A 23,307-nucleotide genomic window follows, 5' to 3' on the forward strand; every position below is an offset into this window, starting at 1 on the left:
TTTACATAAATTAATAAAACCAAAAGCAAACAAACCCCCTCCAGGACCTCCTTTATCACTTTCTCAACATTTCTTGGAAAAAAGGCTTTTACAAGAAAATCATTACCTGCTGAATAATACTTTCACTCGTGTCTGGGTGTGAAGTCAATCATATAAATCACAAGCCTTTGCTGACATCAATAAAATGTTGAGGAATCTGTCTCTGTCCCACAGGACTTCTGTAATGAGACTGAAAAGGAAATTAAAGCAGATGTCTGAAGCTGTTGTTATTAAAATATGGTTGCAGTTTACAAGACTGAGAGTTTCATAGCTCCCTCTGAAAACAGCAATTGTGTTAGTAACTAATGTGTTTGTGAGGCCCTTAAACACTGGAGAAATGTGGTATGTGCGCACATTGGATTTTACTGAAATGTTAACTCCATTGTCTATGCTGAATTTTAGTTACTATTTGAATTGAAATTGTTCCAAATCAGCAATATTGAACCCTTAGTTACCCTGCAAGATAACAAATATAGTGTTAAACTTTAAAAAAAAAGAAGAAAAAACCCAACCCAAATGTCTAGTATTTCATCCTAATATTTTATTCAAAACAATCACATGATATCTGAGGGAAAAGTGGTTTCAAAACCACAGTAAATACTGAATCTAAGAACAGAAGTTTTGAGAACCTGGCTGTTGCGATGAATAAGGTTTAATAGAAATAGACAAATTAAGTTTTTGTTACAAATCACCTACTTTCTTCCATCTTGTGGAAATTACATGTTTAATCTGTATACACCCAGAAAGCTTCCTTTTGAAGTCTTCCCTGAAAACAGGGAGGGCACGCTGCATATGAAGACAAGAGTGTCTTCCTCCCACAATCAATTCTCAGGTGTTTTGTGATAGTAAATTGTTATAAAGCACAAAGATTGCTTGTGGCTTGGTGCACTTTCTTCCTTTTGTCTTTTTCTGCTTCCTAGTCCCTCCTTGCTTTTAGTGAGAAGGCAGCAATAAAGCTGCCGTTGTGTCAGTTCTGTATCACCAAGATCTATGGATGCCTGCACAGTCACGAGGAGGCAGTTTTCATTCCTATCCTCCCTTTCTAGTTACTTTCATAGTGAGAAAGGAAAAGGTGCAGGCAAGGTAACTCCTCCTTGAGAAAACTTTTCAGTTGTTCTGCAAATGAGTGCACGTTTCTTATGGTCTCAGGGAGCTATGGGGCTAAGTTGTACTGAAGCATCTCGTGTTTGGTCTGTCTTTCTCTTTCTCACCATTACCTCTGTGATCCAGCTGATGCTGAAAACCTGGCAGCTCCCCAGGTTCTCCCTGTGTTTTTCATCCTCACCCACAATCTGTAAACTCTACAATGAAACATTAGTCATACTGCCACTAGGAGGAACAACTGCAAAGATGGATCTCTGGGGAAAGAAAAATGAAGAGAGGCATATAAGCACTGCACCTGCTTTAAGGAAGCCTGAATTGAAACTCAGAAATGGCACACCTCTCTTTCAAAGTTCATACAGATCAGTGGTGGCCACATAGATTGCTTTTAATGCAGTGCAGTATCTCTGCTTACTGATAAAAATAAATGTCCTTCCATACTGAAAATACTTAATTAGCATACTTTAATGGCAAGTGATGCAAAATTACATCAACTTTGGTCGTACAGATCTATACCTACTAACAGAAAAAAATCCAGAAGCTATTGAGTATTAGGGATCTTGAAGGAAATGTTTTATTTAGGTTCATGATTCTAAGGGTCTGCGTAAACATAAATGCATTAGGTGGAACCCTATACTAAGCTGCATTGCTGCAAAGCTAAAAAATGTGAGGACAAAATTAAAGGAGTTAGGGTAATAGTGTCTTTACTACTAAGCTGACTGCTTCCTTCTTTACTGTGATGATGGTGAGACACTGGGCCAGGTTGCCCAGAGAAGTTGTAGATGCCCCATCCCTGGAAGTGCTCAAGGCCAGGCTGGATGGGGCTTTGAGCAACCTGCTGTAGTGGAAGGTGTCCCTGCCCATGGCAGGGGGCTTGGAACTAGATGAGCTTTAAGGACCCTTCCAACCCAAACCATTCTATGATTCTATGATATCCAAACAAGCATTTTCTAAAACTAAGAGCAGTTTTAGGAGTTGGGCCTAAGAAGATATGAATGCTTCCTTTTCAGGTTGAGTTCAGACTGTAGAGGTTACTCAGTTAATGATCTTAAAAAAAAACAAAACACAACATCAACAACCAAGTGCAGTTCTACACACTGACCTTCTCTGCCTCCACAAGGCTTGTATGGCTTTTCTCATTAGATTTGTTCACTCTCTGCTAACTTTCCTAGAACACCAAAAGCTATTTTCATATTAAAAATACATCATCTCTCTGAAGAAGCTTGCTGCTTCCCTTTTCTGTTCTCATGTACTCTTCCTTGTACCAGATGTATGCAGGGGACACCCAACACAATGCTCTTAAAATCTTAGGGTTAAATGTATTTATTTCTTAACAAAGAAGCAATAGGATCAGCATATAGTAATTGGATCATGAATCTCAGATTTGATATAAGGTTACATGAAAGCCAAGGCAAACTGGAGAATGCCCATCATGGATATTGTGTGGAGGAAGCAATGGGTGAAATTAACTGGTAGTATGCAACCGTCTTTACCTATAGCATTCTTCTCTTTGAAAATTTATGGGTAGAATTTTGCTTACAATATTCATTGCAAACTACTTCCGAAAGAATTTTTTTCTGGGATGTTCCAGAATGGGATCAGGTGAGATTTTCCCAGTGAATCCTTGAATCCTCTGTGTCTCTTGAAACAAGAATTTTGAAACTGACTTTGTCTTGATCCCCCCTACTTCTGAAGTCCCAGTCCCCATGTGCAGCTACAGACTGAGCTGCAGTTGTGTCACCTCCATGAGTGTGGTAGGAACGGTATGAATGTCACCTCTGTAGAATGTGTGAGAAGTGATAGACAAGCTAGTATTATGGCACTGCCATAGATGCTTTCTGGAGCCTTCCTGTAAAGTACAAGTGTTCTGAGGACTAATATAATTCTATATAATTGTTACTAAATTAACCACAAGAACAAATAAAAATCCCAGGTCTCATTCTTAAATGTACTACTTCCTAAGAAAAAAAAAAAGGGGGTGGGGGGGTGGGGAGGTGGGACACCCCAAACCAAATAAACAAAAACAACAACAGCAAGAACATGCAAGGTATTTTCTAAAGTCAACGCTACAAGGAAAATATTAGTTCTTACTTCTTTGGTTGTTAAAATAAATAGCTGGAAGGCAGGTGGTTTGAAGTCACATTTGGTAGTAGTAGAGCGTTAAATATGGTGCGGGACTGCTGCATTCAAGAATGTTGTTCTTAGTTGCAAATCACTGATGCCTCTACATTAATGACTTTAATGTAGAGGCATGCAACTGCCTCTGGAATAAAGGTGCTGGAACTAGAATAAAGGTGATCTTAAAACTGCAGCAAACAGACACCTGGATCCTGTCAGCCTAGTTTATTTTTGCTTTGTTCTCTTGTACTGTACTTTTAAGTTATCTCAGATGGACACTAAACTACACATAAAAATGGTGAAGAAAATTCTTTAGAGTGCTTTACAAAGAATTGATTGTGCTCTAGTGCCAATCTTGAGCTCTATTGCCTTCCTGGATTTCAGTAGGTAGGGAATGGTGCTTTACTAACTTGAGCATGGGCCAGCATTGTATTTTAAAGGCTTAGTAGAACAAAGTTTTAAGAAAAGATATAAAGAAGTTTGCTGTCCCAGAGCCTCATCCTTGGAGTAACAAAGGTCATTGCTAATCACTTTAATAAACCATGAAGTAGCAGTTTTGTACTAAGGCATCATTCCAAAAAGTGGCTTCTGTTCAGCGTTTCACTCCAGGGCACCAGACACTGTAGTGTAATCCATGAGTTGATTTATGGACCTCAGGGGGGGAGTCCTTAAAAAACAATGTTAATCTGTGAGCCACTGAGTGAACAAATGGGAAATGCTGAAGCTACATCATTTCTTCTTTCTCTGGGATGTGAAACCCTTACTCAGTGCATCTTTGAGGATTTACACTTCTGGCCTCTCCTCTGAAGGTCTCTTTTCTTTCAAAACACTGCTAGAAAGATTCAGAAAGCTGAATCACCAAGAAGACAAAGGCATTGAAACTTGGTATCCCATAATTTCAGTTCTTGGGTGATGTCATACTCTGCCTTTCAGTCTAGACTGTGGAATTCTGGCTGTGTAGGGGGACCCACACAATGTCTCTGTAACACATGGGAGACCTGTGCATCCTGAAGTAGATCTTATTAAAAGAAAGGGGGGGGGGGGGGGGGGGGGGGGGAAGGTAAACCAAAATCAAACACAAACCAGACAAATTCTTACTTGCACAGGCCATTGTTTTTTTTTAGGGGACATGGCTACTTCTCTTGAAAAAGCAGCAAGAGCCCAAACTGCCAGATTTGTGAGATGAACACAGATACAGTTTATGGAATAAGCCAACAGCCATTTGGGCTAAGGAATACGTAGTGCTGCAAATCCTGAAAGAGCCTGCATGTGAGACATGTTTTACCTTGATCTGCTTACAGTGTCTACATTGACTATTCCTGAGTCTGCTGAGAAGTAGGACTTTAAATGTTCAGGGAACTCCACCAAAGAAATCCTGGGCTCATTTAGGTATCTCAGGAGTTAAGTAGCACAAGAATGAGGATAAGTCACATTTTGAAATAATGTCTGACTTAGACACTTCTGTTTTTTGACCCAGTCCAAAGCTCAGACTCCATTTCTGTCTTAAAAGAGAGAGGGAGTGCACTGTAATTGCATAAGTATGAGCTATCCAGACAGTGTAAGTGAAATAATGTGTAAGAAATAAGCAGCTTTTTATCCAGCTGAAAAATTCAAAACTGATCATGAATACTTCCCTGCTGAAATAGGAAAAGGCTTTGCAGCTGTGCTAAGTTATGCCTGAGATAGCAATTTTCTGCATGTATTCTGGCAGTGATTACTATCTTAGCGATACTCCCAGCTGAGATAAAAAAATTGTTGGAGGAAATTATGATGATGATGACAACAGAGTTACCTCCAAACTCAACATGACATGGAGTTGGGACAGGTACAAAATAGATAAGAGACGTAAAGAATCCAAACATCTTTAACAATGTCCTCAGCTATTTACAAGTATTAATCTACTTTTTAACAAGCAAGCAAGTACTTCAACTTTTACTGATGTTCTTTTTACTTGTACCATATTAAATATATATTGTGTGATTTACCTTAACATGATATTCAGATCAATTACATTGTTCATGCAAGTTTGAAAAGTATAGGAGAATTGTTTGAGTTGGTGTTCTATTACAAGAAGGTGAGAATCAGTAGACGTAAAAGAGCTACAGAACCTGTGGAATCTTGCTCTGTAACTTAAAATAGCTTGCATGATGAGGAAGAAAGTTTTTTTTTTCTGTACATCTGTCATGCATTTTGACCTACTAAGTTACATCTGTTCTGTGTCTGCTACAAGTAGTCCCAGGGAAACTACACTAGACTTCAGGTGCAGTGTAGTTCAGCTGGTGCCAGGACACTTCTTGGTCTTTCTGATTCCACATTTTTCTGAAGTTAGATAATGCAAAGCAAGATATGGAAGTGAAGTTACTGGTCCATCAGATTTTAGTGAGTGATCTATCAACCAATCCATTTTAATTAATTTGCTATGTTTTACTGCTTTACACAGTAAAGACTGAGGAAATCAGTGTCATTTCCCATACATGCACAGGAGCAAACACACACTGACATTGAGTTTATAGAGACATTTATTTGAAGTCTCACCCTTCAGTAGGATAATAAACTGAAACCAACAATGTACTTAAATTCAGCTAAGAATAAAGTCACAGTTGTAATCATATGTGTGCATATGTGTATGTGTGCCTATGGAAAACTCTGGTATAAGAAGACAATATCAAATGCATTTGAAAATTAGATTGTTTGCAGGAAAGAATGAAATTACCTTGCTTGAAAGAGCAAGCTGACGCATTCTAATGGTCCCTCACATGCCTTGCATGATAAACATTTAGCTTATCTTTTCAAGAACAATAAAATTTCATGTACTACTGCTCAACATAAGAATTATTTTTACATATCTCCATGCCACTGACTCTCATTTTCTCATCAATTTTTCACCAGCTTCACTCTGATGTTGATAAAGGAGATGGTTCCATCAAATACATCTTGTCAGGCGAAGGGGCAAGTTCCATTTTCATTATTGATGAGAACACGGGGGATATTCATGCTACAAAGAGGCTGGATCGAGAAGAGCAGGCCTACTACACACTCCGAGCACAAGCGTTAGATAGGCTGACTAATAAACCTGTGGAACCAGAATCTGAGTTCGTCATTAAGATTCAGGACATCAATGACAATGAGCCAAAATTTCTGGATGGTCCTTACACTGCTGGAGTTCCTGAGATGTCTCCTGTGGGTAAGTGCAAAATACACTGTTGGTGTTGCGGGAAATTTGTTCCTATTGCCTTTTTAAAAATTTCATTATTTTTTACTGTATCACACTAAGCTATTTAATTATCTATGAGGCACCTGCAACAGATATTTCAAGATTTAACTGGAAATAGCATGCTAGATTAAGTATTTACCCTTTCAAAAAATGTGAAACTCAAAGAGCTATGCAGGGATTCAGATAAGCATTTTATGGTGTATTTCTCATTCCAGTGCCCAGGGACTTTTGTTTTATAATTCTCATTAACAATAGTAAGTTTCATACCTATGCTACGGCACTCAGAGGTGATAATTTATCATTTTGTTCAGATAAAGTCTGTTCTTAAAATACTCTTCACATTCCTGCAAGTGCAGAGCATACTTTTTGGGGTAAGTGTTGCTTATATTAGTAACAGTTTACTGTGTATCTTTTCTAATACTGAAATCCAGCTCTCTGGGAAATATATACAAGCAGCAGGTACTGGGGTACAACTTGAGAGAGTTTCAAAATTCCCGTGGAATCAGAGAATGGCTTTTAGAGCCTTCAGACCCTCTGTTGGAAAACAAGAAATGCTATTTTTCCTAAGTTTGAGTTAGGGAAGAATTTCAACATCAAATCCACTCTCTCTTCATTTTAAACAGACCAAATGCTCATCTGCGGTCAGGTGCCACTGTTCTTTTCAAAGCTGACTGATCCAAACCAGATAGGACTTTGCCCCAGAGACTTTTTGGTAAATTTTGCTTTAACTTGAAATTATAAATGCAAGCATGAAGCTAAAAAAAGTAAAGCTAATCTACTTCAATGGAAATTTGTGTATGGGAAGTCTCACTTCAGGTTAAGAGAGTTATATGGTGAATGAAATTAGAATTTTCTTTGCTTGATTGATTTTAAGTCATAATAAAATTTGATACTCTTATAGCAAGACTGCCTATATAGCATTTGTTATAGTTTTCTTAATACCATCTCTTGTGGTTTTGGATGTTAAACAATACCTCTAAATTAGAGCTAGAGAGAGAAAAAGAATCTTCCCTACCTAAATACCCTGCAGCAATCATTAGTCAACATTGCTTTTATATTTGAAACTCAGCTAAGAAGCCAAGAGTAGATAAGTAAAACATTGCTAATGAGTTTTCTATTTATTTATTTTACTAAGCAGTGACAATAGACACTATTTCTCATTTGATACTTAGCACTTATTCATTGTCACTTGAACATTATGTGGATGGCTGAAAAGGCAATAGTAGCCTTGGAAAGAAAGATGGGCACCACAGCTTTTGAGGTGTATCGGGGAAGAGGTGAAGTTGTTATGCAGTGCTGAGAACTTTTTACTGCTGTGCTTTTGAAAAACGGAGATAACCAAATAATCTCAGACTATGAAACCTAAATATTCAACACTTCAAAGATATGTTCTGCAAAAAGTATATATATATATTTAATTGTTGTTTTAGTTTAGAATTAAATTATTTAAGTGAACTGTAGCATGTAGCAATTATTAGATTATTGCACTTTTGTCTTGTGCCCTGAAGAGCAGTATTTCCACATTTCCCTTTCTTAGGGAAAGACAATTACTTCTGTCTTGTCCTTTACTGGCATATTGACATATGGGCAACAACTACAGACCTAGGTAGATGTACATACATACACAAACCCATGGCTCTACCCCTCACCCATGCTCCATTTCTTCCAAAAATATATTGGAAATCAAGCTGTGGGGAGTGCACAGTCTGCAGTGGAGAACATAAGGCTCATTTTATATGAGCTTCTTTTGCATGTTGAATCTTTAACACATAAATGACTGAAGGATATTCTTTCCCTTACGGACCACACAGCACCAAATATACATTCAACTTAGCTGGAATGTTATGTAAAACTATTAACTGAGACTTGTGCACTCTCTGGGGTTTGGATCTACTAAGGGCAGTTTCATCTTCATGAGCCTCCTGAAACTTTGCATTTTAAATATCTTCATGGTTACTATCACAGAACTACTGAATACTGCATTTTTAATGATTTAAGGATTACCATGTAATGCCTGTGTGGCACTTGTCTTACATGGTCACATCCTTTCATAGTTTATTCATATAGCACAATTTTTAACTAATCACGTAGAGCATTCATGAAATATTAAGGAGAAACAAAGTATCTCTCTCCTATTTTGCTTAAAATTATATCCGTGACAAGGATTTTTAATTGGATATTAAACAAAATGAAAGAGATCACAGGATTATAAACTTAAATTAACTACAAAGCTAGGAGAACTATAACCTTTAACCTAAAGGGTGGTTATTCAAGTATAATTATTCTGTATTTTATTTGACAAATATTTTAGGGCATTATCTAAGGCTAATTGAAGTCAATATTTTCTGTTATTTGAAATGACTTCGGGTCAGGTTCAAATTATATTTGGGTCAGGCCCAATTATATTGATTATCCTGGATAGGGTAAATATCTTGATGGCTTGTAATCTATTCATAGCAAGAACTTCAAAGATATGGCTAATCTGAAAATCATAGGGCTTTTATTTTAAAAAAAAAAAGTACATCTTTTACTTAAAAAATCTAGAAGTGTTTTATTTCAAACAAACAGATTGCAAATTATAATTAAAAGAATATCAAAAGACTGTTCCTGTAATGCTGAGCAAAAAAATAGCTTATGTGAGATACTGATCTGTTTGGCTTATAGCTGAGGGAACTGGGGATAAAAATCCTAATACCCAACATAGTTTTGGTTTTGCTTAATCTTTACTCTCCAGACATATCAACAGCTTTGCTGCTACCAGCACAACAAATATATTTCTTGCCACATTTGTTATTTCTGATTGATATAGACAGAAATATTTGATTTTTATATCAAAGGGACACCCCCCCCCCCCCGCAAAAAAAAAAAACAAAAACAACAACAAAAAAAAACAAACAAAAAAAAAACCCAAATAAACAACAAACCAACAAAACCAAACCCAAAAGCTTTATATCACACTCAAATCTTTGGTACAATTGGATAGGAGATTTTGAGAGCCTGAATGAAGGGACAGTGTCTCTCTCCAGTCACAAGCCCCTTCTTCTTCACTTTATTGGGCCTTGCTGCTGGGCTGGGACCGGTCAGGCTTTGTCCCTAAGTTGATGAGGCTGTAGGAGGAGAGGGAGGAGGTGTAGAGGGCAGAAACTGCCTCTCCCTCTTCACATTTCTGGAGGGGAAAGACAGCATTGCTGCATCAGCTCTGGGTGAGGGATGGTGGCAGAAGCACAGAAACACCAGATGGTATGGAGCAGAACCAGACTGGGCTGTTGCATGTAAGGATCAAGCAGGTATTAGGGATAACTTAATAGTAAAGGTGTTTAATATTTCTAATAGCAGTTAATATCACATAGAAAAGTAATGCCATCATGGAATTTTGTGTATTACACATATTACACATCGTTAATTGGTATCAGTCAATGCCTTTAATAACTGGCTGCCATTAGAGGTCTATTTTTATTTTTAAATGTGGCTACAATTGAATTGATAAGGACTTGTCCAGTTTCAATAATAAGCATTTGTTCATCTAGTTTTAGAAACCAGTTTTCCCTTAAATGATCAGCAATTTAGGAACAGAAGTCACATAAGCATTTCTTATACAAGTTTGTTTAAAATCTTCAGTAAAATACCACACGTTACTGGCAAGCTTTTTAAAAGGGTCTGTGCAGAAGTTTCTAGAACAATTAACTCAGAGATTTAAAAAAGACCCCTCTGAAGGATCTCCAACTCAAAATAAACTTCAGCAACCAGTTTACATTTATATGACCCTGTCACAGAAAAGGTTGATCTCTCCAACATGTCAGAAACATTCCTGAATCTTGACTTGGTTAAAATAAAGTACAAAGAATGCTTTAAATTCAAGGTCCTCTCTGCAAAAAATACTCCCTTGCTTTTGCCCTAATATCAGAACTTAAATAGGTCAAGTTCTCAGATTACTGTGATTCTGTAATATTTACCAATATATATTAAAGGTTAGGTTAAAAATGGCAGCTTAAACATTCTGGAAAAAAACCCAAAAATCTATGTCAGCCATACAAAATTCAGTGTCTTGTTAGGCAGTAGCAATAAAGAAAAATGTGTAACACCCTTTCATAAGCAGCGGGCATTTTCCCTCAGTAATTGCTGCAATTGCTGAAAAAGTTTATGAAGTTGCTACATGCTGAATTATTTTTAATGAACTGATATTCAAGCTTTGTTACAAAGACATGATTTTAGAGTAAAATAATTGTAGAGGAATCCATATCTGAGAGAGAAAGACACTTTTTTAGCAAATAGCCCCTATTTATTTTTTACCCGTTTCAGGCACACAAACCGTAATTTTTAAAGTTGTAGTTGTGAAGCTACAAGTTATAACAAGTCACTAATGAAAGTTTGGGATAGGGTCAATGTTCTGTTTACATCTGCAGTCTAGGGCTCTGAACAATACTGCCATAAACAAGATTTACTGGGACACTCATTTTGTTGGATGGACTGAAGGTGTGGTGCCGCTTATTGACTGTCTTAAGTTACCTGCATGGACACATGTGACAGGTGACCACTTGTGTCATTAGGTAGGGCAAAGTGTTCAGGAATAAAAGGAAGACTTAATTTCAGTGCAGCGACACAGTCTCCTCTTGTAGGATGATGTACTTGGAACTACAATACAACTACCCATTCTTCCTCAACCTATGAGTTTCTTGACTGCCCCTGAGTATCCACAGAGCTATACTGGTTACTTGTCTTTTTTTTTAAAGGAAAATAAGCATATAAATTGGACATCAGTCCATTGCAAGAAAATTTAGGACAGCTCTGTGTTGCAATGAACGTCTTCTAAAGGAATTTCTGTTCTTCAAGAGAAATTTGCTTACTCTAGGAAAATCTCTGGGAATTGTCACACACTGATCTTTCCATGCATTATTTTTCCTTGGAACTATTTCCTACACATAGGACTTTTCACACAGTTAACACACCTTATGTTAGCTTGCATATTCTTTTTTTTAAAAAAATATATTATGCAGAAATCTCTCTCATCATTGGACTTCTGTAAACTCAAATTTTTTTCTGTGCAACTGGTAAAGAATGACAATAGCAGTGGTTTTAAAACATCTTACCCCAATCAGGGTTGAGAGAAATTAATTAGCACAAAGAGACGACAAAAGTATCATCGTTGCTGATTATGCTCAAGTGGGATGAGTGCAGAAAGATTTGGTGTTAGAATTTAGAATTTCTACCTAAGGAAAATAACCCAACAAACTCTAGAGGATCTATGTGTTTTAGGAGACAACCAATTAGATTTAGATAATCTCACTGGTTTGTTTGCTACATCAACAGTTTTTTACAGCACACAAGCACTTCTAAGTTTGCAGGATTTCCAGAATGTCTGTGTTGAGGTTGTAGAGCCCGTAGTTTCTTTGATCTTGTATTGGTACGGAGTCCTTGAAAACGGCAAGAGCAAGGAGCAAAGATGTAACTGTGTGTGAGCTGTATAAGCACTTTTGCCAATATTTGCAGACAGTGTAAGCTTCATTGGCAGGGCTTAGGGACTTTGTAAATGTGGTAAGCCTGGCTTTCACAAAGAACACAGGATGTCAAATAGTCATTATGGTACCCTTGTACTCAAAAGCTGGAGAAACTGGCAAGTTTAAAATAGGTCCCTGTATGAAATTACATTACAGAGTAATCTGTAAAATCAGTTTGACATACTGAATAAAAGCTCTTAGTTACTGGTGAACAGAAAATTGATGTATTTGAAGTCCCATAACTGATAAATTACTTGATGGATTAACTACCAATTTTCTTTTTAAACTTTCCATCTACTTAATAGTTGCATGTGAAATTTCAGGTTGAGAATAACCTTTTCCCTGTCCAAAAATATTAGACAGTCCACAAGAGAGAAAAATTACATTTAAAATAGAGTTGCAATCATAATACTTTGTCATGGATACTTTAGGAGGAGAGATCAGGAACATGGTTTAGCTAGGCCATAACTTAAGTGAATAGTTGTCTTATGAATGATCATTTATTGTCAGAATTCATTCAAGCAGCTTCCATCCTTTGTCATCTGTACCATTTTATGGGAGGCTGCACTAAATCCTCTCTCTCTCTAAACCTTCAGCCTTGTCCGAGGACCCATTTATGATCCTCTACTTAACTGAGACTTGAGAAGCTGAGGAAAATGGATGGGGGGCATACTATATCAGACATGAAGAATTTCAGAACTTTCTTCCTCTCCATTTCCTGAAAAAATCTAAACAAAACTGACAAGAATACAATTTATGTTAAGTTCACCCTGGACAGTTGCTATTGAAGTTTGTTAAAAAAAAGTGATTTCTAGACATGCTGCTCTCATTTTTGCATGTCAAAAATAGGTTCATTTGGAAAATTAACTCTCTTTACCAAATGTTTTTCTCTAATTTTGTGTCTAAATCCAGTTTATGAAGGAATCTGATCCTCTGTTGAAGACCTTGATTGGGCATCTGCCAAATTGCTGCAGTATTAATTCACAGCCTAACCTCCAAATGCATCCCTAGGGTGTTGAATGCAAAGTCTCAATGTTCCAGACAATCTGCCACTGAGAAAAAAATAATCCTTTCCAGCTATCAAGGGGTGGTGACCATGGCCAAGGCCTTGGCTCTCAAGTGTTCCTTTATTCTGCTTTCAGCATACATCATGGAAGTTGTTGTACAGAACAAAACAAATGGGAACTGATGTAGAGAACGTAATGAAAAGGAGCTTGATGCAGAATGAGATCCTTACAAAATATGCCCTTTTTGCTGGCCAGTTGACATTTCCATTTCTTAGTCCTATCAACACGGAGACATTTCTTGCTCAAGAAATGTTTATGCAGCAGATTACCATAACTGATACTAAAGTATTGTAGATTATTGAAGGAAATGCATACTTTTGAAAAGGAATTTAAAGGCATCTCTCACCATTTTTTTTCTGAGCTGAAACAGAATATCTTCAGCAATTACTTTATACAAGGGTAAATAATTTTATAGATTAAAATTAATTTTATGTATGTGTGTTCAGTTCTCAAAATATATAATACCTGGATATGTATGTATATTTGAATCTCTGACTACTCATTACAATTTTAACATGCAGACTTCTCTCCAAAGGGAAACTATTACTATATTTCAACCTTAAGCATACTACAGACATCACCATAATTTAGGAATTGTTGTTTGCATACCCTCCACCAACAAAAGGCAGAGCTAGAGAAGGGCAGCTACTGAGGGAGGTGGTTTTCATTGCTGTGAGTCAAAGGCTGAAGCTATTTGGGAGGATGGAACTCCATAATAACGAATACTCCTGGTTTACAAAGAGGGCCTTATACTCAAAGTTGAATAAAAATGGAATGATGAAAAGTTGTGAAAAAGCCACCTCACACTGTTCCAGATACATATTGGCATAGCATATTGAATAAGTGTAGTTCAGATTTTTGGATCTTTTATGTACAATAGTCCCTTAAACATTTTGCAGGTACCTCTGTGGTTCAAGTGACAGCCACTGATGCAGATGATCCTACTTACGGCAACAGTGCTCGAGTGGTTTACAGCATATTGCAAGGACAACCTTACTTTTCTGTGGAGCCAAAAACAGGTAACTTTCCATAAACTCTTTGCAGTAATGCTGAGAAAACAGAAAATGTGCATTAAACTTGATAGGAACTTACTAATGTGGTGTCTTGGTTAATTGAATACATTTGGATTTTGTTGATCTTTTGATCTCTTATTCCTCATAATAGATTATGAAAACCACATATCTCAGCTATGTGATAAGCAGACAGTGCTGCAATGGAAATTTTTATCTTGTCAATCTACCAGCTCCCTTGTCTTCTGCCTGTTGCCATCTTTCTGATCAATGAAAATTTCAAGATGTTGTGAACAAGTTTTCTTTGCAGATGTTTGTTTTAGAAATATCTAAGTGTCAGATGGCCAGATTTCCTTAAGTATAGATTTATGGCATGATCAGCTCTTCTTTCTACTCTTCAAACTGGTTTTGTTGTGGGTAATGTATCTTTTCTTTATTAGTTTGAAGAAGAAAGCACTGTACTTCCTATCTTTAGCTAAAATTTTGCTGCCACTTTCAAAACAAATTACTAGTGGAGCTTTTTGTTACTATTTTCATGAAATTTTGTGAATATTTTAAGCCACAACAAGATGCAACCTTTAATCCTATGTCAGTTCAATAAACATTACCCATTCTACTGTATCATTCCACAGAGCAGGAAAATAGGTTCTCACTCTGCTCAGTTTGAGTCAGTGCCTGAATCATCACTTTACACCAACACGGAAAGGAATAATAATCTTAATTCCAGAGGTGGAAAAGTTGAGACAAAAGAGAAACAACCTATTTACTCTATTTATTGTAAATAATCTGTGATGTGAATCAGACCTGTATCCCAATGCTATGACCAAAAGGTCACACTCTATTTAACATCTAAATTTGCCGAAATAAGTACTATAATTATCTTCATATTGCAACAGGTCCATCCTCATCAGGGCTATATAACACTTTCTTTCACCCTCCAATGAGCATGATTTATAGTGGTTTTACCTCTGTGTCTCTCTCTCCATGTGTATGTATGTACAATATATATTGTCATAATGACTGCAGAAAGCCCTTGAACTATAATGTGGTAGTTTCTGCTAAATCAAAACCTTGAGGGACTCCGACTAAAATGTTTGCATACATTTCCAGTTTGATGTGATGATAGTCATATTTTCTGTGTGCATGATAATTAGCTTCCAAATGATTAGTTAACATTGTCTGCAATTCAACAATGATAGAAAAACAAGCAGGCCAGAAAAAGCAATGTGGAAACAATAATGTTATGAAAATTGTATATTAATTGTATTTTAACATGTCTTGTAAAACAGGTGAAATAGTGCCAGACAGTCTGTTTGTGAAATAAATGTTTCAACCCAGAGATGATTAATAGCAAGTCCCGCATTAATAAGGGAAGAAAGAAATAAAACTCTAACTAAACATTCAACAAATATCAGATGAAGAGATATGTGTCCCAATGTGCCTCTTCTTTATTTAGTTTGTTTATGTTTCCTTTGCTGCTGACACTAAGTGCTGGTGGAGTAAACAGCTGCCTCTCTGGAAATCAGAGTTAGTAGCTGTACTGCATACTGAGCATGAAATATTCATAAAGTCATCAAGTTTTGAGAAGGCATATTTATTTTCTGAACTACATCAACAGAACTGAAAGAATAGAAGATGGAGCTTTCTTCCAGTTTTCATTTCAATTAATTACAAATTGTATGCAGATCATCAAATAGACATAACAAAACCTACTTCAGATATTACAGTATTTCCATCAATAAATCAAAAATCTCTTAATTACACTAATGCTTTAGAAGTTTGTGTTGTTAAAGCAAATATATTGTAAAATAAGATAATTTCATATAGATGCAGAGTGTGGCAATATTAGTATAACAATATTAGTAAAAGTTAATGTGGTGAATGACTATTCAAGACATTTTCAAATTATTCAAATGAATCTTGCCCTTGGAATCTTAAAAATTAATACAGAATATTCTGACCATCCTAGCTCTAAAATAGTGGGAAATTAAACACAGAAGATAACATCGTCCAGAGAAGGGAGTACTACCCAAGTTATTTTGAGGTCTGTAGTTCAGGGAGAAGATATGGAAAACACAGTCATGCATGGCATTATCCAAAGAATCTAGTACTAAGTAAAAACTGGTGGGGTTTGGAGACTACTTAAAAGAAGCTTGTAGTATGTCAGTTCAGTTTGTAGTCAAAAACTATGATATTGTTGTTGAAATTAATTAATTCCTCTCTTGTTGCAATCATGGATCTAGCACTACCTCTTAAAGGTAAACTGAGGTTTCACAGTAGCTTATTTGCCTGTGCAACCGTTGACACAGCTTGTCTCACTGCAGGTGTTATCAAGACTGCCCTTCCGAACATGGATAGAGAAGCCAAGGACCAGTACCTGCTAGTTATTCAAGCAAAGGACATGGTCGGGCAGAATGGTGGATTATCAGGGACTACATCTGTAACTGTCACCCTGACTGATGTTAATGACAACCCACCCCGCTTTCCAAGACGTAAGTTACTTTACAAAAATATGACTTGTAATATTTTTTCTAAACACTGTCTTTACATGTCATGCTATTTATAAACAAAACGCGATGAGCTTCCATGTTAAGTACTTTAAGAATCACTGACAGCAAGGTTGTTTATCTTTATTTTACATTGGAAGAATTGTTTTTTTTTACCTAATGTTTCAGGTCAGTTGAAGTGATGAATCAGGTGCATTTATTAATGTATTTTACTTCCTCTCTGTGGAGAAAAAGACAAAAAATGATATAACTTAATAGATATTTAGCTTTTGCCAGGTTGACTTCAGGATGCATAGTTCTTTAACTTGACTCTGTAACCTTCATATTCCTTTGGCATTTTAGCAGAATTTCTCTTATAAAGTATTTCCTAAGGAGTTAATCACAGAAGAGTTGGAAAGTCATCTTCCCTCCATTTACTTTCTTTGACCAAGGTAGCTCTCATTCTAACCAAAGAAAGGAGTACACAGTTGTATACTCAAACCTGAAGAGCTCAGTTTATTAATAGCATTCTGTCTGGGGTGCTTTTTTCTTAAAAAAAAAAAAAAAAAATAAAAATCCTTGCTAAGTAGAATTAAAGTAATTGAAGAATATAATCACATCTACTCCAGTCTCACCTTCAATGATATAAAAATTGACCTGTACATAATATATTTCCTGTTATTTCAAGCCACTGACTGCTTAAAATAATAATAGAATAACTGAAGTTATTTTTGAAGGTGAGGGTGTTATTGGCTACCGACTGCACTCAGATACCCTTTTGACAGCATATGTATCATTTTCTTCTTGAATGAAAAAGCTGGAAATTTCAAGAATGCAGATGATGCACTTACTGTTAAAGAAATTAATATATATCAGTTTCTAGTCATTTTCAGATTGCAAAATGCCTGATCAAGATATACAGCTATAAAATAATAAGAGTTTATATTGATATTATTTGACTTGCCTTTTTTCCTCTTCTGTGGAAAACAAAGTAAAAAACTTGTTGAATTCCAACATGTGTTGGAATTCTGTAGGAGGCATTCATCTCACGATTTGCACTTAAGTTTTGAAGTTCTCTCATCATAGGAAGAAATTATGCCTGTAGTACTTAGTAGAGTCCATCACAGGGAAAACAGCAAAAAACCCCCCAAGAATTCTATTTTAAACTGAAGAATATATTCTGGTAGCCTGAGTAAAATAGTCAAGTGCATGATTTAAAGGAAAGTAGATTTTAAGAAGTTTAGATTTTTTTTAGCCTACAGTCCCAGAAGACTCTGAATTAATCAGATTTTTGAATTTCACAGGATCGTATCAGTATAATGTCCCAGAGTCTTTGCCGGTGGCTTCTGTGGTGGCCAGAATAAAAGCTGCAGATGCAGATGTAGGACCTAATGCAGAAATGGAGTATAAGATTGTGGATGGTGATGGTTTGGGAGTGTTCAAAATTTCTGTTGACAAAGACACCCAGGAGGGAATCATAACAATTCAGAAGGTAAGTCTGATTTTTCTCACTGATTCTGTCTGGATCTATGCAAGATAAGAGCAGGTAATGGAGAGTATTAACTTTTGTTTCTAAGAGTCTTCTCTACTGTAAAAGCAGATCCATTGCCATATTTCACCTTGATTTCATTGTGTACGTGTGTGTGTGATCTTAAGCTTTTTAATGACTTACAATTATTGTGTGGGTATTTTGGCAATAGCTATATTGTTTTCATGAGTTTTTTTAAAAGCTCCTGCACATACAAGTTCAGATAGGAATCTAAGCTTTAATCTCATTTTTCCTTGTATTAAAAAGAAAATGTGAAAAGGTATCTTACAGTAAAAATTCAAGCTCCAAATACAAAATGGATCCCAAATGTAAAAAAAAATTAAATATCTAATTGTCTTTGGCTGAAGTTGTTCTATTCAAAAGGCACATATTACTAATGTTAAGATTATGCAGCAGCAAGATTAGTTGTTTTACAAGGTAATGTTATAAAAAAAGTGAGAAGATGGAAATATTTAAAGAAATATTTTTTTCTTATTAGCTTTCTATATGTACAGTTAGAAAGCTAACACCTTAAAACAGAAAAATCATGTTTATAAAAATGTTAAAACTCAACATTCTAACCTTGCTGCAGCACATTTTGGACTATCCTTTTACAAAATAAAAGCCTGTTGAAATATTTTGCAAGAAAATTTAAATTTGGAGAACAGGAAAAAACTCCAACATCTTAAGACAGAAGAATGTCCTCTCATATAATTTCATACTCTTAATGTGTGAATTCTTGGTAATGATCGTACTGAATCAATAGCCCTAACTCTGCTAATCAATTTAATACTTACTAAAATGTGGAACTGACTTGGTGTTTTAGAACATATGTAAATATGTTCCTGAACAAGGATTTATGTTTGTAGTTAATATTATTCCATAGAAGATTTTTCTTCTCTATATACTTTTTAATCTCTGTAAACTTTACATACCAGGTGTGGAAATTGTTTGGTTTGGGTGTTTGTTTGTTTGTTGTTTTTTTTTTTTCCTTCCTCTGGTGCATCAGTTCCTTTCTAAAGCAATATAAAACTTCAGTAACAGTTCTCCTTTGAAAGAAGTCAATACTGCAGGATGTTGCAAAGCAATGGGCTAATTCAGATGCCCTGAACACCTGCTGAGAGCTGGTAAGCTTCCATAGATGTCACATTAAATGGAGAATGTTTAGCACCCTTGAAATATCAGGCTCTAATATGTGTAATATGAATCATCTTTTTTCAAAGGAAGAACATCTATCTTAGGCTTCTTGCAAACTGTGCTAATTTCTGCTTAGCACGTTTGAAATACAAGTGATGAAAAGTTAGTCTCTTTGTTCAACAGCCAACTTCATCAAAGCTCCTTCAGTTTGCTTATTTAAGGTTTTTGAGCAAAGATTTGGAAGAAATATGCCTATCGTAGAGGCAGAGCATTTGCCAGTGCCACAGCGAGCGACACTGAATCAGCTGGGGGCTTCAGCAATCTAATTTGAGAACTAATGTGTTCATTTGAATTTTTAGTATGCTCTTGTAGTCATGGTGTTTGTTCCTGGAATATTCTGATTCCAGTATTGTACAGTGGAAAAAACAATTGCCATTTATTATTTCTGTAATCACATTAGCTAGGGAGGTGAACTGGACTTCCTAAAAAGTGCTCTATGAAATAGCTATTGGACCATGTTAAAAAGGTTACAAAATTTTGACCTGATGAAATGCTCCAATTTACTCATAATTTTTAAAGCTAGATGCTGCTGTATTTTGACAGAAGGACTCACACTTTTTCTCTGCAGTGTTAGAACTTTTCTCTAATTTTCCTGCTGTTGCTGAATATCCTCTGCCACACCCAAAGGTGAGTGCTAATGCTGAGGGGCACCTGGCAGACCTCTGGGTGTCCTTAGTTCTTCATTTGGAGTCCAGGGAACTTAGTGCCTTGCCCAAAGCTGAGATATCCTTCCTGCCAACCCTGTAGAGGACATTGGCTGGGAGGGAAGAAAGTAAGTGAAGAGCTCAAGCACAGTGGCTAACAGACAACTGCACCTTGTTCTTCGCTGGAGAACAAGTACATAGAAGACCGTTAATGACAGTAAACACAGGTTAAAAGGGTGTCAAGGAGTCAGGCAGAGGTTATCCCTGGATGATAATGTGTGCTTGTTAGAGGGGAATCAGGGAAGAAATTAAATCTGCAGCCTGGAATCTGCCTACATATTTTACTATCCAGCACATGACATTCCGTACGCTTCTGATGGCAGTCAGCTCTCTCCTTTTCATGCCCCTGAAACCAGCTGAGGCACTGAGAAACAGCTCAGCCTCCAAATGCATGCCCATCATTTTAAACTTGTGTGTATTTGTATGCTGAGATGACATGTCTGTGTACACATCAAGCAGTAAAATGCCAAGGCAAAGACTTCTGAAAAGGCATGCTTTGGTTCTAAATGCAAATGCATACTTTAGCTTTGCATACTTTTGCTGCAGTCCTACATACAAATCAGCAGGCTGGGCATGAAATTCACTGCCAGTATTTCTGAGCAGTTGAAGGCACTGCTCCTTTTTTTTGTGTGCTGGGTGTTGTGGAGAAATTTTGGCACCTGGTTGTCGGAGTTCCACACACAAACTGAGGATTTTACATTCTGTTTTTAGAAGGATAACTGTTTTGAGACGATTTGAAAAGTTTACTTCCTCACTAAATCTAAGACTTTTTTTTTAACACATAAAAAGCAGCAAGTAAAAAAAAAAAAAATCATAAAAAACCCACCCTAAATTAAGAGCAGTGTAATTTAAGAATTTGGTGAGCAAAGCAGGATTTTTGTATGCTCTAAGTGGATGCAATATGAAAGAAAATACCCAAGGGTTAAGGCAAATTGCAAACAAATCATTTATGTGTATAAATTCAGGAAAATGAACTTTTTAAAAGAAGAGACATACCAGGAATTCTGATATTAGAAAGAGAAAATGTTACATGGCTACGTAATTCCCAAGATTACTTGTGTATAATGGCCTTGACTAATACATATACCGATTTGAAAGGTGGCAAAATTGGTGAATGAGATTTGGGGGTGTTTACTTTTTGGTTTGGTTTGTTTTTCCCATGCATTTGAATACATTTCTTCTCTGCACCCTAAGATGCAGAGATTTCAAAACATGAAAACTCAGCAGAAAAAAAAATAATTGTGATTTTACTCTAACAGTGATATTCATTGAAATATGGAGTGTATTCTTCCCTCCTTTATATCTCTTCTGCACTACTAAATCCAGGTATCTCTGGCTTGCGCAGTTTATTCAGGATGGAGTTTTCTCTGAAGAGTTTAGGAATAGTGCTATTTTTCAAATAGTAGTAGTTCTGCTCATAGTTTTTGAAGCCATGGCAGGACTGGGGATTACATGTTCCTGAACACACGAGTACTGTTGCTGCTTAGTGCCTAATGCCAGTATATACTAGCTGCTAGACTACATCTCAGTTCAAGGTAACGTTTTGACAGTAGGCTGGTACTCTTAGAATGACTCGCTTGACCATATGTGATCAGACAAGGGAGGAATACTTTCTCTGTGTCTTCATCCACTTTGTCTTCCTTCCTCCAAAGAGTAGAGTAGGATTGTACTACCTTACGCAGCACAACTAAGGAGCATGCATGCTGTGCTACTGTACATTATTTGCTGCTATATGGTTTTTCATATGCCTGTGACACCTTATTTTCTTTTGTTCTGCTTAGGATGTTTGAATCTGGATTAGATGAATGAGATGTCAAGTTCATGTATTCCAACACATTGCTTAGATATATGTTAGAAAAAAAGAAACCAACCAACCAAAAAACCCACACCTTTTTCAAAGTATTATTTAGGACAAGGACTAACTTTTGTTCATGAATTTATGTCTGAAATAATAAGTGGTTAAGTCTGGGTAGAACTGAGTTTTTGTGAGATCAGTGAAGCTAGAATTCCATCTTATGACAAGAACTAGTAAAAACAGTATTGAATCTTTTACTTGATTATTGGCACTAAAAAATAATATAATACATTCTTATGTATACTTCTTATATAATACATTAACTGAATTAATTGACTGAATTCATATGCAAAAAAATTTATCCAGCATGTATCTAGGATGGTATATAAAAGTGTGTCAATTGTTTTTGGGATGCTATGTTCTATTTCTAACCTGCAATAGGATGTAAAAAATCCAGAAGCTGGTATAAACTACAAGAGAATAAGACTCATCAGCACAGTTCAGCGCAGTATTGTCTGCTTACAGGAAGGTGGGAAAGTGGTGGGAAAACTAGTGGGGGTCTTTTCCTGTAACCTGCTATGTTCATACAATTTGTTGCCTAGTAGTTTCAAGTCGCTGTGGAAACCTTCCCTTTTTTTTCTTTTCATACTTTCTCTTTTATTAAATAATAATAAAAAACAAATGAAATGTTCTTACTTATCAAGTAAAATAGAAGAAAGCTCTTCCTTTATTTTTATCTGGTACAGAGCAGCCTTAAGATACCATCTACTCAAACTTTGTGCTAGAGTTCCGATGCTGCAAATAACCAGAGAGTTTGGCTATTCTCCACCCCATAGGCACCCTGTCTGTAGTGAATTCCTAAGTAAAGCTAAATTGGTTATGTAAGTTACTTTTAAGCAGGATTTAGGAAAACATCCACCTTAGATGACCTTTTCAGAAATAAAAATTACTTTTACCATTTTTGAAAAGGAATTGGGCATTTATATTTCTTAGAAATATTTGAAAATTGTATCCTGGTTCACACTGTGACTCAGTTCTCCATCTGTAGAGTAGGATCAGTTCCTTTCTGTGGTTTAATTTGTAAGTTACATTTTGCTATTGATGCTCTGTTAGTAAGAACTCAGATCATTTGCATAGCTACATTTCACAGTAGAGAGGGTGTTCGGAAGAAAAGTATAATTTTTCTGAATATATTAGAGTTTTAAAAATGTGTTTTGGATTTGTCTCTGGAGTAGCAACCTTAGAATTAAAGAAATGTTTATGGAAATGAATGATGAGTCAGTCATTTAATACCACAAATTCTGAAGTGTTCATGCAAACCTATATGTGTGCAATTTCAAAGGGAATTCATGTTGACTGTTCACAGAATCCTGATTGTAATACACAGGAATGGATCTTGGCTTCACTTTCTAAGCAAAATGCATACACGAGACCATATTGTTTGTAGTTTCTAAAGCACTGTTCCTAAAAATAGTGTACTGAACAAGGCATTGTATAAGTACAGATTTCACTTTATTCACAAAGTTGCAGGCTATACTTAGTCTTCAGTAATA

General features: G+C 36.2%; 1 protein-coding gene across 2 annotated transcripts in view; it reads left to right on the top strand.

Moving 5' to 3' along the window:
* The window catches only part of CDH7 (cadherin 7), an 89,859-nt gene that overhangs the window by 34,240 nt on the left and 32,312 nt on the right, over nt 1–23,307 (top strand). For both annotated transcript variants that reach the window (XM_080379475.1, XM_080379474.1), the window contains exons 3-6: nt 6,148–6,442; nt 13,934–14,053; nt 16,369–16,536; nt 17,835–18,022. In XM_080379475.1, the coding sequence (XP_080235601.1) occupies nt 6,148–6,442; nt 13,934–14,053; nt 16,369–16,536; nt 17,835–18,022 (771 nt within the window). The remainder of the gene's footprint in view (nt 1–6,147; nt 6,443–13,933; nt 14,054–16,368; nt 16,537–17,834; nt 18,023–23,307) is intronic.

The sequence above is a fragment of the Falco punctatus genome (assembly GCF_963210335.1).
Source record: "Falco punctatus genome assembly, chromosome: 3".
In the NCBI taxonomy this organism is placed as follows: domain Eukaryota; kingdom Metazoa; phylum Chordata; class Aves; order Falconiformes; family Falconidae; genus Falco; species Falco punctatus.